This window comes from Triplophysa dalaica, chromosome 13, assembly GCF_015846415.1.
Source record: "Triplophysa dalaica isolate WHDGS20190420 chromosome 13, ASM1584641v1, whole genome shotgun sequence".
NCBI lineage: Eukaryota > Metazoa > Chordata > Actinopteri > Cypriniformes > Nemacheilidae > Triplophysa > Triplophysa dalaica.
The window spans coordinates 16879883-16893815 of NC_079554.1; the positions used below are offsets into that span (position 1 = coordinate 16879883).

General features: G+C 34.2%; 1 protein-coding gene across 1 annotated transcript; it reads right to left on the bottom strand.

Annotated features, from left to right (window-relative positions):
• Positions 1–1746: 1746 nt before the first annotated feature.
• LOC130433961 (adhesion G protein-coupled receptor F5-like) lies at positions 1747–12289 on the bottom strand. Its single transcript, XM_056763769.1, has 21 exons — positions 12171–12289; positions 11655–11717; positions 11125–11228; positions 10624–10678; positions 10163–10306; positions 9900–10061; positions 9770–9799; positions 9226–9252; positions 9041–9144; positions 8235–8299; positions 7062–7183; positions 6827–6961; positions 5993–6196; positions 5737–5880; positions 5222–5403; positions 4827–4997; positions 3108–4487; positions 2977–3018; positions 2763–2822; positions 2432–2492; positions 1747–2275 (listed from the first exon to the last, which is right to left on the bottom strand). Exons 2-21 carry the CDS (start codon positions 11659–11661, stop codon positions 2196–2198), a joined length of 3279 nt encoding a protein of 1092 aa, XP_056619747.1. The 5' UTR covers positions 11662–11717; positions 12171–12289; the 3' UTR covers positions 1747–2195.
• Between the last annotated feature and the right edge of the window lie 1644 nt (positions 12290–13933).

Consider the following 13933-nt stretch of genomic DNA (forward strand, 5'->3'; position numbering starts at 1 on the left):
AGTGGGTGAGACATGATTTGACTTCATCAAGGTTCATATAGTAGATTTCGTTTTGTGTAAATTTTATATTCATTTTAAACATTTTTTCCTCAACCAATTGTCTGGATTTCATATATTGTAGGAATACCTAGAACTTGTAAAATGGATTGATGCATAAAAAATGATTTGGGTTGTCTAAATTAAGTAGGCTATATTTAAACACACAAATTAGTTTATGTGGGTTCCCTTAGACACTTTCATTTTTATGTGCTCCACAATCGTGCTGCCCGCAGGGGGCCCTTCGTAATAGCCATCACTGGGGCCCGTCCTATGTTTCTGACTGTATTCTTTAAAAAATCTTCACTGTAGTGTCTCTAAGTAACTAATAAAGGTTATGCTCGACAGCATATTTGAAACCATGTCAGCACAACTACCCCTATATTATATGACTAAATATTTAAACAGTGAAAAAACAACTCTGTCAAACAAAAGTGACACCTGATGAGGAAACAATCACAACAGTAAACAATAAAAATCAAAAGAGAAACGAGAACTGACTACAGGAATGCATAATGACCCAAATTCTTAGGACCACATTCTTACAAATCAACTCCCCAGTTCAGTTTCTATCTTTTGTTGTTTATAAATATCTTGCCAAAACACATCATGTTAAGCCAATGGGTAAAAAGACTTTGTAAAGATAAAACAATAATGTTCAGGTTATCTGAATACACATATGTAACAAAATAGATAACATAACAACATAATCAGAAGAATAAACAATAAACACAAGCACTTGTTTCTAAAATGTAATTTCAGTGTTTTCAAGTTTATCACGATCAAACCAACTTGCAGCAAAAAAGCAGCCAGAATTCATTCACGTATTATTTTGAATGATCCAGGTCACAAATCAATCCAGAGACCGAACGGGATTAAAAAATCCTGGTTTACATATCTGTGTCACTGACTCATTAAACTGGTCAGATCACTTCTCAGGCTAAAAGCTCAAGGGAAGAAGACATTACATCAAATTAAAACTAAACAAATTTTTAGCCTGCTCTTATCTTCAATAAGGCTTTTCACACAGGGCTTAACCCCGGGTTGTCTTCACTCTAGAAGTGTTTTAGAAGCTTTGGGTAAACTATCCTATACTGTGACTCAAAAATGCATGGAAGAAGAATGACAGGTTGATTACATTTCATAACTGAATGTCATTTCTTGTGTTAATCACAATCTATATGAATGTTTTTCTCCCGTCAAAACTCATGAACTATTTAACAGTTCAATGATCTTTTAAATATGCAAATTATACTGTTAAAATTAGGGTTTGACGTGTACAAATCTAAAAACCAAAACCTATTTTTTAACCCAGGGTAGGAAACAGTGTAAAAAATGATAACATATAATTATGTTTACACAGGGTCAAGAATTTGTATGAAGAAATGTATTTTCTCAATTTTTTTTCAACAGTGAACAAAATGTTCTTTAAATATAAAAAATCAGTATTTAATGGTTTGTCAGTTGTGCATGTGTAACTCCAATGTCATGAAAAGAAATGGAAAAATGTAATACTGTATGTTTTATTGTGCGTATAAAAGATTTCTTCAGTTAAATATTTGTTGGTTATGTGTTCAAATATATTTAATATGGTTAAGAACTAATGGCTCACCCACCAGATTGTGAAATATTTTGATACAGTTTTTGTTTATATTTCCAGATGATGAAGAACACGATGTCAAAACAGTATAAAGGACAACAATGTTCAACTAATTAAAATATCTTATTTTAATATTATAATATAAAGTGAATACAATACACAAGTGTGGGTATATTGATTTCAAACACCTAGTTATTATATCAAAAACATAGCAGTTTTTGCTATAGCAGTTAAACATTCAACTAACCCATGAACATTTAGCTGTAACAATATATGGCAGTAATTACTCGTTCCATCCTGATAGCTTACCCGAAGTCAGTGTGTGTTTTCTTTTTCCCTTAATAGTGAACTGTTCAATAGTTGTGTTTTTTGTTGTTGCTAACTTGCTATGACTTTAATGTATGATTAAAATGAATTAAATAAAAGTGCTTATCAACCACTAACAACATAATTAATAGTTTGTTAAATGACAAAATGTACACCTCATTTTACAATAATCATCGTAACAGATTAAATCGTTTTGAATAATGACATTGGTTGAATATAATAACATGATAAATTAGGGATTCATTAAATTCTCTGAAGCACCGGAGCTGTTAGTAGGTCGAGATGAGCTGGGATTAGATACGTTGTACACATCTGCAAATAGATGGTTACATGTTATTCAAGAACTGTCGTAACATATCCTGTGCATTTATTCATTCTGCAAAATCTTTAATCCAGTGTGATTTAAACATGAGAAGAACAACAAGTGATTCATTTTTTTTTCCAGAGTACTGCAAGTGTTTTACTCACTTCTGCGCAGTCTTGCAAAGAGTCCCAGTCCACTTGAAGATGACACTCCTGGATTAGTGCTCTGAAATGTATAAATGTCAGAGTCAAGATACATCAGGTGGAAAAATACATAGATTAGCACTACTCTGTAAAAATATTTCACGTATAATGTCAAAAAACTGTGTTTTTGTATTTTTTCATGTACTATTGAAATTCAGTCAAAAACGTAAAATTACAGAAAAAGACTGCAAATTTACAAGAAAACAAGTAACTTTGGAGGGAAAAACTGTTTTTACAGGACTCATTTTCAGCAAGACATGCAGTGTACTTTATAAACTGTAACAGATTTTACCCTGGTAGGACTGGAACTTAGGCTACTCAGTGACAGCTTTCCTCCAAGTACCTCACGGACCTGCAATCAGAAATAGACTCATAGTTAACATGAAAGAATATGTTGGAAGCCTCTGTGAATAACAAATAACATAGTTATTTTTAATCATATCCAACCCCAGTAGAATCACAGGAGTGTCTGTCAATGCACACAATGCAAAAGAATGAACTCATACCTTGCCGTCTAAAAGTATTCCAAACACCAACACAAAAAATCCCTATAAAATAAATAAATAAAGTGGCTTTGAAAAACATAATAAATAACATTGATAAATATAATAAATGTCACAGAGACAGAAAGTGGTACCTGCAGTGAATTTAGGAGTGCAAACACCACATGAATGCCAAAGTCACGTGACACCATGGTTCCAATGCCAAATCCCCATGTTAGACCAAAGATAGGAGTCAGGAAGGCCAAACATCGGGCAATGACTATGAAGATAGGTCTTTCAGCTGGTTGAGATGCAGCACCAACCCCCCTCCTTAAGATCTTGCACACAACCACAATCAAAACCACAAGGTTTATGAAAACGATAGTCAGAGCTGGAATCACAAATGCCAGCAGAGCTTTAGATTCAGTCCAGTTCAGCCAGCATGCGTTTTCTTTTGAGACATAGTTTTTAGGTCCAGCTGTGGATGCGACAGTAATAACCGCTATGAGCAAAGGTGCACCATAACCAACTGTGAAGCCAATGACCCTCATAATAGTCCTTGACATTTGAGCCAAGACCACAACAGTGCGGTAAAGGAGCAAAAGGGCTGAAATGAGCATCCAGAAGAAAACGGCAAGATAAAAAAAGTGCATGAAGAAAACCACTGGACTGCAGCGAGCCACTGAGATCATCAGCCCTTGTTTTATGTCTTGATCTGCGATTGCAGCTCCAATGATGAAACAGATGTTTGCAATAAGCAGAGACACAGCGATGTTGACTATTGAGACGTGTCGCATGTATGACGTGTCATTACGCTTTACTGACTTCCATACAATCTTCTCAATAATGAGACACAGAATCAAGCTGGTTATTGAAATAGCAACACCGATGTATGTTATATAGGCTAAGGCTTTGAGTTCCTCAGGGTTTGTAAATTCAAACGGTGACATCAGGATTGAAAAAGAGGTTGTGTGGTCGCATTCACACGTAACATTTTCCTTTAAATAGAACTTGACTTTACATCCTGTGGAATCCCATCGGTCAAGAGTAAAGTTCCAAAAGACACACTCAGGATTTCCCAATGATGTATTTTTTATGTCAAAAGTTAACAAAATGTTGTTCAGTGGTGGTTCGACCTGAACAACAATCACGTCTCCATTAATGCGGTTTACTGATGTTCCGGTGTTAATAACAGAAGTATTGCGAGTAGGTAGAACATTGCCAATGTCTGTGAAGATAATAATGGTTATTGACGTTGAATTAGGAACATTTGGTATCACAATCTGTGAAGTTGAGTCTTGCAGTTGAGATGTGACACTGAACGTTGTCAATATCCCATCAGTTACATTTCTGTTAAGCTGAATGTTTGGTTTTGTTATGTCAAAATTCCCAGCTGACAGATGGCTACTTATGTCCTCAATAGCTTGCAGAAGTTCAACGCTGGTGTTTTTTTCTGCCTGGTTGCCGTTGTTCAATTGTTCCCATGTGTTTGCGGATTCATCTGATAAGATATTGTCTACCGTGGTAAGGAAACCCTGGAAAAAGGAAACAATAAAAACATAATCTCATTACAATTAAGGTAATTATAGAACAATGATAAAATATGTCAATCAGTCCCAGCTTGCTATAAAAATATCTTAAATCTCTGTATAAAGTATATAAAAATAAGTATTCTGGTTTGATTATGACAAGACACAGGCTGTTTCATGGGTGAATTTGTGATGACTGATGGCCTTATAAGAGGAAAAGCTGAAAACACTTCTATTGTCTAGCTATTTGCAAAAGAAGAAATGCATGTTATCCTACATTAAATAAATAAATCATGCATTTTATAAAATTCACATAACATTTGCACAATCGTTGAATACACATACCTCTATCACAGGTTTATGTATAAAGATGTTTTCGGAGACTTCAGCAATTGTGGTGAGAATGTCAACAACTGTTTGGACAGTTGCAACAGACTTGGTTATAATAGAATTACTCTTCTCTGTAGCATTACTGAGGCTTTCCACAAATTTTGGAATTTCTTTCTCATCCAAGACCTACATTACAAAGTACAGATATGCAGATATTGAAAAACATTATGAAAAGCTAAGGATGTAACAATATTATCGATATTGTGTTATCGCAAAAGCAAAATTGTCCCAATATTATCGTGCATATGACTGTATGAAACGATAGGTCTTCCGGGCCTAACATAAAGAATGTTGGAAAAACAATTGATGTTACCTGTGGGAAGGATTGGCAAGGTTTTGGAATAGATTACCTGAGATTCAGTTTCAAGGTCATCGATAACTTTGACTACACAGTTGTCCTGTATTTCATTCCATGTTCCTTTCTGACATTTATATGTAATGTTTCCTTCCATGCCATTATCACATGGCCCTTCTTTTGTTTCATTTTCTTTTCCAATTCCAAGTACATTTTTTTCACAGGTATACTCTGGATCTGAAAATGTTTCATTGAGTGCCACCAAAACATGAATTATGTTTTTTATTTTATACTGTACGTACGTATTCTAAAGTGATCTCTTTATCTTTGTTATATTGTATATAAGTATCTAATTACATATTTTTAATACTTAAACCAAGAACCTGGTAAGGTTGTTTCTTTTTGTGCGAAGTCTATAAATTATTGTACACATGCTGCCAGTCACATACAGTTCAGTACTTTGCAGTGGTTGTGAATTGTTCACATTCTAACTAGATGAAAGTCAAGTTCAACTGACCTAATGCGGTCACTTAACATACACGTTTGAAGAATATGAAACTAAAGACTGACCTTTTGCTTTTGTCTCAATCGTGACATCACGCATGCTATAACTGTATTTATAGAGTTGCTCTAAACCCTGGAGTCGACATGTGAAGATTTTCTCCCCACAAAGGACATTATCAGTTTTGTAGTCAAATGTAACACAACCTAGCCCTGGTTGAAAACAGTGAAATACATTTATTCTAATTTGCACATTCAGAACACCGGAGATTTTTCTGTAAATAATAGCATTTACAAAAATGCATCATCTATCTGCTTGTACAACCTGATGTTTCAACTTTGCCTAGCAGGACCCACTCAATGAAATGGTTGGTGTTAACACAACAGTTTAGTTGAATAGTCCTTCCATCACAGGGAAAAACACGTAAATCATCACCCTTTACATCTATTTGGGGTTGTTTTTCGATCACAATATTTTGCCACTGGATGATGGGGATTGAATCAGTTACTAGGGTGCATGCGTATCTGCCTACAATTGGAAGAAATAAACAGAATAGAGTAATTTTCATTTCATGGGGCTAACTTCCATTGACTTCTATGAGGTTCTCAATAAAATAGAAATTGAAGACAACATGTTACACTACACTCAATACAACTATTGTATCACGCTGTAAATAAAGGGCTAAGTGCATTGCTGGACAATTGCACAATTGTGCATGTTGTATAAGCTCTACTGTATACTCGTCACCTTGATAAACTTAGAAGGGCCCCTAAATTGTTATCAGGACAACTGGAATCAATCACTGAATATGCATGCCTGGGTATTTGCATACTGTGCACAGTATGATATAGGCCTATAGACCAATGTCTATCACGGGTCTCATGTTCCTTGCGGTTCAGAGACTATTTTTTGATTCTATTAATTTAAGGAGTTAAGGAGGTAAACCAGATTAACCTCTGACCTGCAGTAGAGCATTATCACATTTAGTACAATGTCTATCAAACTATGGTTCGGTTTCATAGAAACCTGCTTTTTGAAATAAGCTGCCACAGCATCTATCACTTTGTCATGTAAGAAATCACAAACAAGACAAAGACTCACCGCTGTCACTTTCATGAGCACTCTTCAATGTGAGAGTTACACCATTTTTTGAAATTTAGTATTTGTCGAGGTCTGGCTCTTTCTCATTCACACTCCATTGAATTGCATTTATAACTGTCGACTCTGGACATTTCAGGGTCATACTTTGGAGAGGATACACTGCATCTCTGGTTGTGTTAAGAAGCTTTGGTTCTAAAAAATAAAACATATCTTATCAGCAAACATTAACAAACAACCACACCAGTAGCTACATACATAATGAATATTTCAGTATTACACTGACAACAATTACCAGATTGAGCAAAATTATCTGTAGAATTCATTAGTATGTTGGTAACAATACTGTTTGCCGCTTTAAAATCAAAGCTGTTGTCTGTTGCATTTATCGTGTAGTCTACCATAACACTGCCAGGCCTAGAGAGTACAAAAACATCCACAGTGATACTTTAAAACTATTCACAAATAATAAATGGAATTGACAACTTTAACCATGAAATATGTTATGTAGTCATTATTATAGATATTATAGATAGACACAACATGAATAAGACTGCAATTTTGACACACCCGGCATGATCAAATATATTGTACAAAACATGTACAGAACAATACAGAGGTAAACCAGTATTCACAGTCTTTAATAAATGTATTATAGAATTAAGCTTTGAATACTTGTTGCAGTTTTTCTCGATTGCTAACACACAATTCTTGATACAATTCACCATTTTCTGACAACTATGAACACATTCTCAGAACAATACGCCGACTTGTAAAAACACGGGATGCCATATTTTTTTACTTTGCCTCCTATTGACAAATCAATTCACTGTATTGTTTCCTTTACCTTCTCTGTAAGTGGCCTGAACTCCTGAATGTAAATGTAATTTGTACAGTTGTATGCTGTATTGTGTTGAATGACCAGTTCATATTGTTCTTTGGTTTTAGAAATTTTCTTGTCATGTAAGATCATCTACATCGACTTTACAGTAGTGTAATTTTTTTTAATTTAATTTTTTCCCTAAAGCTTATACTTGCACATTGCTCTTTGTGCACTCTGTTGTGTTAAATATTCACTAAGCTGTCAAATTATTCTTGAATCACAATAAGAGGTTTTAGTAACATTGATTTGAATTGATCTCAACAGGGCCTAAACTATGTTGCAGTGTGGATGATTTTGAGGGCTTGTGTCATATCAGGGGGAAAAGTTTGTTCTTTCAGCAAGGTTGAATGGTTTTGAGAGGAGAGCTTAATTTTTTACCTGAAAAAAGGAAGTTTGGGGAATTGGGTGAGAAGTTATGGATTTGTGTTTAATGTTTTGAGAATACGATGCATAATTTCAAGAAATGTGTTTAAGCAATCGAGGACAACTGTATTATATATATTTGAATGAGAAGTCAAAGGCTCTATGTTTAACACCTTATTGAAAATGACCTTATATGTTAATTTTGTGTCCAATCCTTCTTACCTGAAGCCGATGACTTTCACTGAATTTTTTATGTAGCCAAAAAAACTTCCATAACCTTTATTAATCTGTAAAAACAGAAATGTTTAGAATGACACACTTTCCAAAGTCTGACAGTCATAGAATGCCTAAACATATACAGTTGAGATTTAAATGCATCATTCTGCGTGGTACTTGTTATGGTTGCTGTCACAAACTCCGGTGGATTCAATTAAAGGAATAGTTTACCCAAATGCCATATAATGCCAGATGTATACTTGCTGTGCGTTCGTGTCTGTGTGTGCATGTCTGTGTGTGTGCGTGCTTGTCTGTATGTGTGTGCGTGCGCATCCGTGTGTGTGCGCATGTGTGTGTATGTCAATGTGTGTTAGTGCGAGGTGCAGAGTGTTTTGTTGGTGGGTGTGTCTGTCTTCTGTGTTTTCAACTTTTTCTTGTTTTGACAGGTATAACTTTAATTATTTTGCTCATAGTCAATATGTCTCATGTGCAGCTGCTTTGTAACAATAAAAACTGTATAAAGCGCTCTGTGAATAAAGTTGAGTTCAAATCTTCATGAGACTTTTTTGCAGGTTTTTGAAGTGCCACCATATTTGATTGTAACATTTCAATTTGTATATTAAATCAGTTAAAAATACAGTATTATAATTTTCTACCACACACATATTGTTTTATTTCAGAAGACATGTGTTAATACGTAGGAGTTATTTGGATGACTTAAAATTAAAAAAATGCAACATTTTTTTACGTAAATTAATTTTGGGTATTCAACTAAAGAAAGGATTGAAACATATTAAATAAAAAATACTTACCGCTGACATAATTATTTCAGCTTGGTCTTTGTAAGCTTGGTCCTTAGGGTTGGTCAGGCTGGTATCAAATCTTTTATTTCTCATTCTCAATTGCATGCTAATTACTGTAAAGAAGAATTTCATTACACACTATCATGCAAAATAAAATGAAATCACCAGAAATATACATTTATGAGCGGACTTACCTTTACCGTAGACAGGAGGGGGTGGGACTATACATTAATAAAAAACCTATGTTAAGACATTATATATATTTTGTGTCATAGTATTAATAAAAGGTAATTAAAAAATATCTGTGCACTTTAGAATCAATGTTGCATCACTCAATCAAGTAGTACAAAAAGGAACCACATAACTTGTGCTATGAAACATTAAAACAAAGACAGTATACCAGTATGTCAAGTTTATGTAGCCAAGTAGAGCAGAGCAAAAGCTTGTTTGATTGTGGTCGTGGGGTAAAAAATCACTGTATTAAAATGTTTACCAAAGGCAAACATATAACATTTTTTTTTACATTTAAATTTAAAGACACCAGAAGGTCCCTAGGTGATTAACATGCTGAATGTTTGTAGCACTTGAATTTTGAATTTTAGCTAGATATGGTGAACTACAATTACCACAAATCATAGATAATTGTGAAATCTTAACGCTACTTTTCTTCTGAAGGGAAGTTAAACAGTAAAATGTAATTGCAGTGGACGAGAAGTTTTTACTGGAAAGTTTTCATACCTGTTGTTGGTTGTGTACATGCTGGGTTACCTTTTGGCAATGAGTAAAAGAGAACTAATTTGTAAGCAGTTCTGTCATTCTGCATGTTAACAAACAGAAACGCCAAAATGTAAACATATTTCTTCTTTACTTTTCTTTTGGCAGAACTGTCCACTTGGTTTAGCTTTGATGCAGCTGCATGCATCAGCTGCATCAGCTGTGTTACAGCTTCCATTGTTTTCACACATGGCACAGGGCCAGAAATACTCCGCCTCACATCTGCACTGGTATATAGAGTTAAAGAAGCTGCACACTAAGAAAGAAAACAACATTTGTTTAAACAGATTTGTAATGTCAAACTGCAAAGTCGTGACTGTTGTACTTTTGTTCAGAAGGTGATGTGATATTTTTTACCTGTCGTAAAGTTTGTCTCTAATATTGTCAGATTGGCAACTGGGGGATCGTTTTGAATCCTATTCAGCTCTTTCTTAATTTCATCGATCACAAAAATGCTTGATGCATTTATCTCAATTTCAACAATATAGTCTGTGTGTGCCTCTGTAAATAATCCAATAGTTGTAGCAACGTAAAATGAGTGGTTTATTTTTTATTACTGCATACATTTTGTAATTTTCAAAGCAATGTTATGTAAACTAAACATTACATACTTTGAATTGTATGAACAACGTCAATTTGTCAATAAAAGCCGTTCCCAAATCAGTACACAATATTAGCTTTAATTTGCAACATAATTTGTGTCTTAAATAAAGTTATGTAAAGAGGGGTCAGGCGTGAACACAATATTCTCCAAGAAGTAACATCAAACTGTTATTAGGAGAAACTGTAGACGACATGACATAAATCAATAATCAGACCTGTGCTTCTTCGTTTTATGTGATGGACAGGTTCATCTGAATACACGTAGCTGAACTAAAATGAAATGAAATATACATGTGTATTGATAGATTTATTGATAGATTTTAATTTAAAGGTCCAATGTATATATTTTTCATTTTTTGGAGGATCTATAGACAATGATCTATAAATCATATGCAATATGATTTACATCATTTTGTCTTCAGAGGTGTATGAAGACCTTACATAAAGAAGAGTTATGTTTTATTTCCATAGAATGAGACATTTCTACATATTCATAGGGTCCCCTTGCAACAAATTCACCATCTTGTTTCTACAGTAGCCTTAATCGGACAAACACAGTAGTGCTTCGAAAGGGAGAGTTGAGTGGTGAATAGAGTCTTTTGTTGCAATTCACAACCTGACCACTAGCTGCCGATACATATCATACACTGGACCTTTAAAGTTGTACACATACGTTTATATGTACATACAAATGCATCAATAAAAATAAAGTTCACCTCTAAAGCCTTTGTTGTTTCTGCGAAATAATTTGCTTCAGCCTCACACACATGGACAAGTAGGACAGCCACTGTAAGTACCAAAATATCCCAAAATATTTGTCCTGTATTTTGCAAATAAAAAGGCACAATGTTTAAAAAAAAGTTATTACAGTTGGATAGTGCTTTTAAGGAAAAAAATGGATTGTGTATCTGCTTATATGTTATATTATGCAAATACTGTATCTGAACAAACCCTTGAGTCACTTCAGAAGGATTACACATTATTGACCAATTTAGTGCACATGAATGCCATCATAAGGTGGCAAACACTGGAGTTTTTCAAATTGTCAATTCAAAATGAGGCTGAAGTAAATTAAGATTGTGCATAATTCAATCAACACCTCAACTGGCTTAACAATAAGATTTGCTTAAAATAAAAGTGTAGAACCAAAAACTGCAAGAAGATACAAGTCAAGGACTGAGGACTACTGGTTGGTCAAATCAAGGGTTGTGTAAAAATGATTTTCATTATAATAAAATACTTTTACCAGCCATGTTTCTCACTGAAGTAGGAATTAACGTAGGTTCATATGTTTGTGAATTTTGTGGCTCTTGAAGAATATTAAGAAAAAGAAAAAAAAAACATTATTAATGAATCAACATGAATAAATCATTAATACATCAGTAAACACAACAATGATAATATCCCAGTGCTTTGTGGGACAACAGAGTAATGGATTTTGTTTAATGGCAACTACAAAAACTATTTTCTGTACTATTTTCAGTATTTGACAAAGTTGGATCATAGCTTCAACATTATGTGTGTGTCACACCGTTGGACTGAGATCATCTAAAAAAGCATAATTTCAGTTAAAAAAATTATCTCAATCAATATAAATAACCTAAAGGACAATTTAATACTGTGGACTGTGGATACATTAACTGTAAGAATATCTCCACAGTACAGTGTGTTTTTTTAGAAACTTGTAACGAACAGTATAAACATACCAACACATCACATTTATTTGGCAGAGAAGAAATTCATTAATTTCCGGCAGACTTACCTGACGTGGGTAAAACAGTTCTCAGGTGATCCCATTAGTACGTTGACTAGCTCCTCTTCGGTTTCACCTATACTGAGTCACATAGACACCACAACAGTTGGACCTTTGTTGAACGTAATAAACTAGTTTGTTTCTCTTTGGTATTTTTGTGCTCTATTAAGTTATTGGGAAATGCAACACAATAAAATGCATTTCTTTCTTGGAACATGTAAAGTATGCATGTACACACCTACTGCCTTAGTTCACATACGAGAAAAGGAGTGTTCTCTAATAGTGAAAAAATGTTTCTTATTGTCATGCTTGACACACCAACTATTTTAATCCCAGGGAACATAACTGTATATTTTATATTTTATAACCTGTGAAATTATTGCCTCGGCTCTGGATTGAAAAAGATGCATATTACGGTACAACTTTTGTCATTTGGGCTCAGTGGAGAAAAAAGTTTGACCCAAAAATCTCAGCACACATAAATCTTCAGAGGTATCACAGATTTCTGTAAAGCCCCTGCAAATACTAGATTTTTAATTACTGCTCAAAAAGGGTTGAATTTATTTTGAATGGATTTGAATAAAGACTAATTTAAAAAACAAAGCCATCAGTAGGCCTTTATCTTTATTATGTCATTATAAATGGCTTTTAGAAACACAATTAATGTATAGTTCACACAAAAAAAATCTGTCTTCATTTATTCACTATCATGTGGTTGAAAACTTGTATATGACTCATACTTCTATGTAACTCAAAAGAAGATCATTTGAAGAATGTTGGTAATCAAACAACAGTGTCACTCATAGACTTCAATTGTAGGGACACAGAATCACTGAGAAGTCATATGTGCCACTATTGGGTCCTTTTGTGTTATGCAGATGACAAATTACAAGAAGTTAAGTAAATGATAAAATAATTTTCATAACTTTGAGCTTTTAATAGCGGTTACGAACACATGGACAGTGGGCACATGAACTAGAATAAGCAAGATTATTTTAATACCACCTGAGGGTGAGTACATTTTTATTGTTGTGTCTTTTTTAAGACATTAGCAAGGTTAAGACATCTTTTAACCCTGTCTTAAAAATTGCTTGTATGTTATATAACTAAATATTTTAGTGATGACGCCTAACAACTCTGTGTCACACTTCAATGACACCTAAATAGGACACATTCAGTCATGAAAGTAAACAATACAAAACAAAACAGAAATAAAAATGGATTACAGAATTGACAAAATATCCAAATTGCCATCAGCCCTGTCTTGCAACTCAACTCTCCAGTTCAGATTCTAAAGTCAGTCTTTTGTTGTTCATTAATCTCTTCTCTTATGTCAGAAATTAAAACCATATGCAGATATGTTCAGTATGGCTGAATACAAAACACAACAATATCTTGCACACAACAACTGATCAGAGGTTCGTTTCCCGAACAACGACATAACTCGGTGGTAAACCACCATAGTGTGATGCATCGTACGAGAAACGAACTAGTCACTCATGACTGTTTCCTGAAAACATAGCAACTTTTTCGCACATCAGTTCTTTGAACCACATTGGTTCGACAACATAGTTAATAGTCATAGAGCAACATAGTCACATAGATGGTAGAGTAATACCATACCTGTCAACATTTGTGTACCAAAATCTGGGAGGCCTCCGGGGGAGTGCTGTGTGGGGCGGTTGGTTGTGCTGGGCAAATAGGGCACCCCTCTGTTATAAATCGTTTTAAATCTTTTTGTTTCTTTATATATAACAAACATCATTTTTATT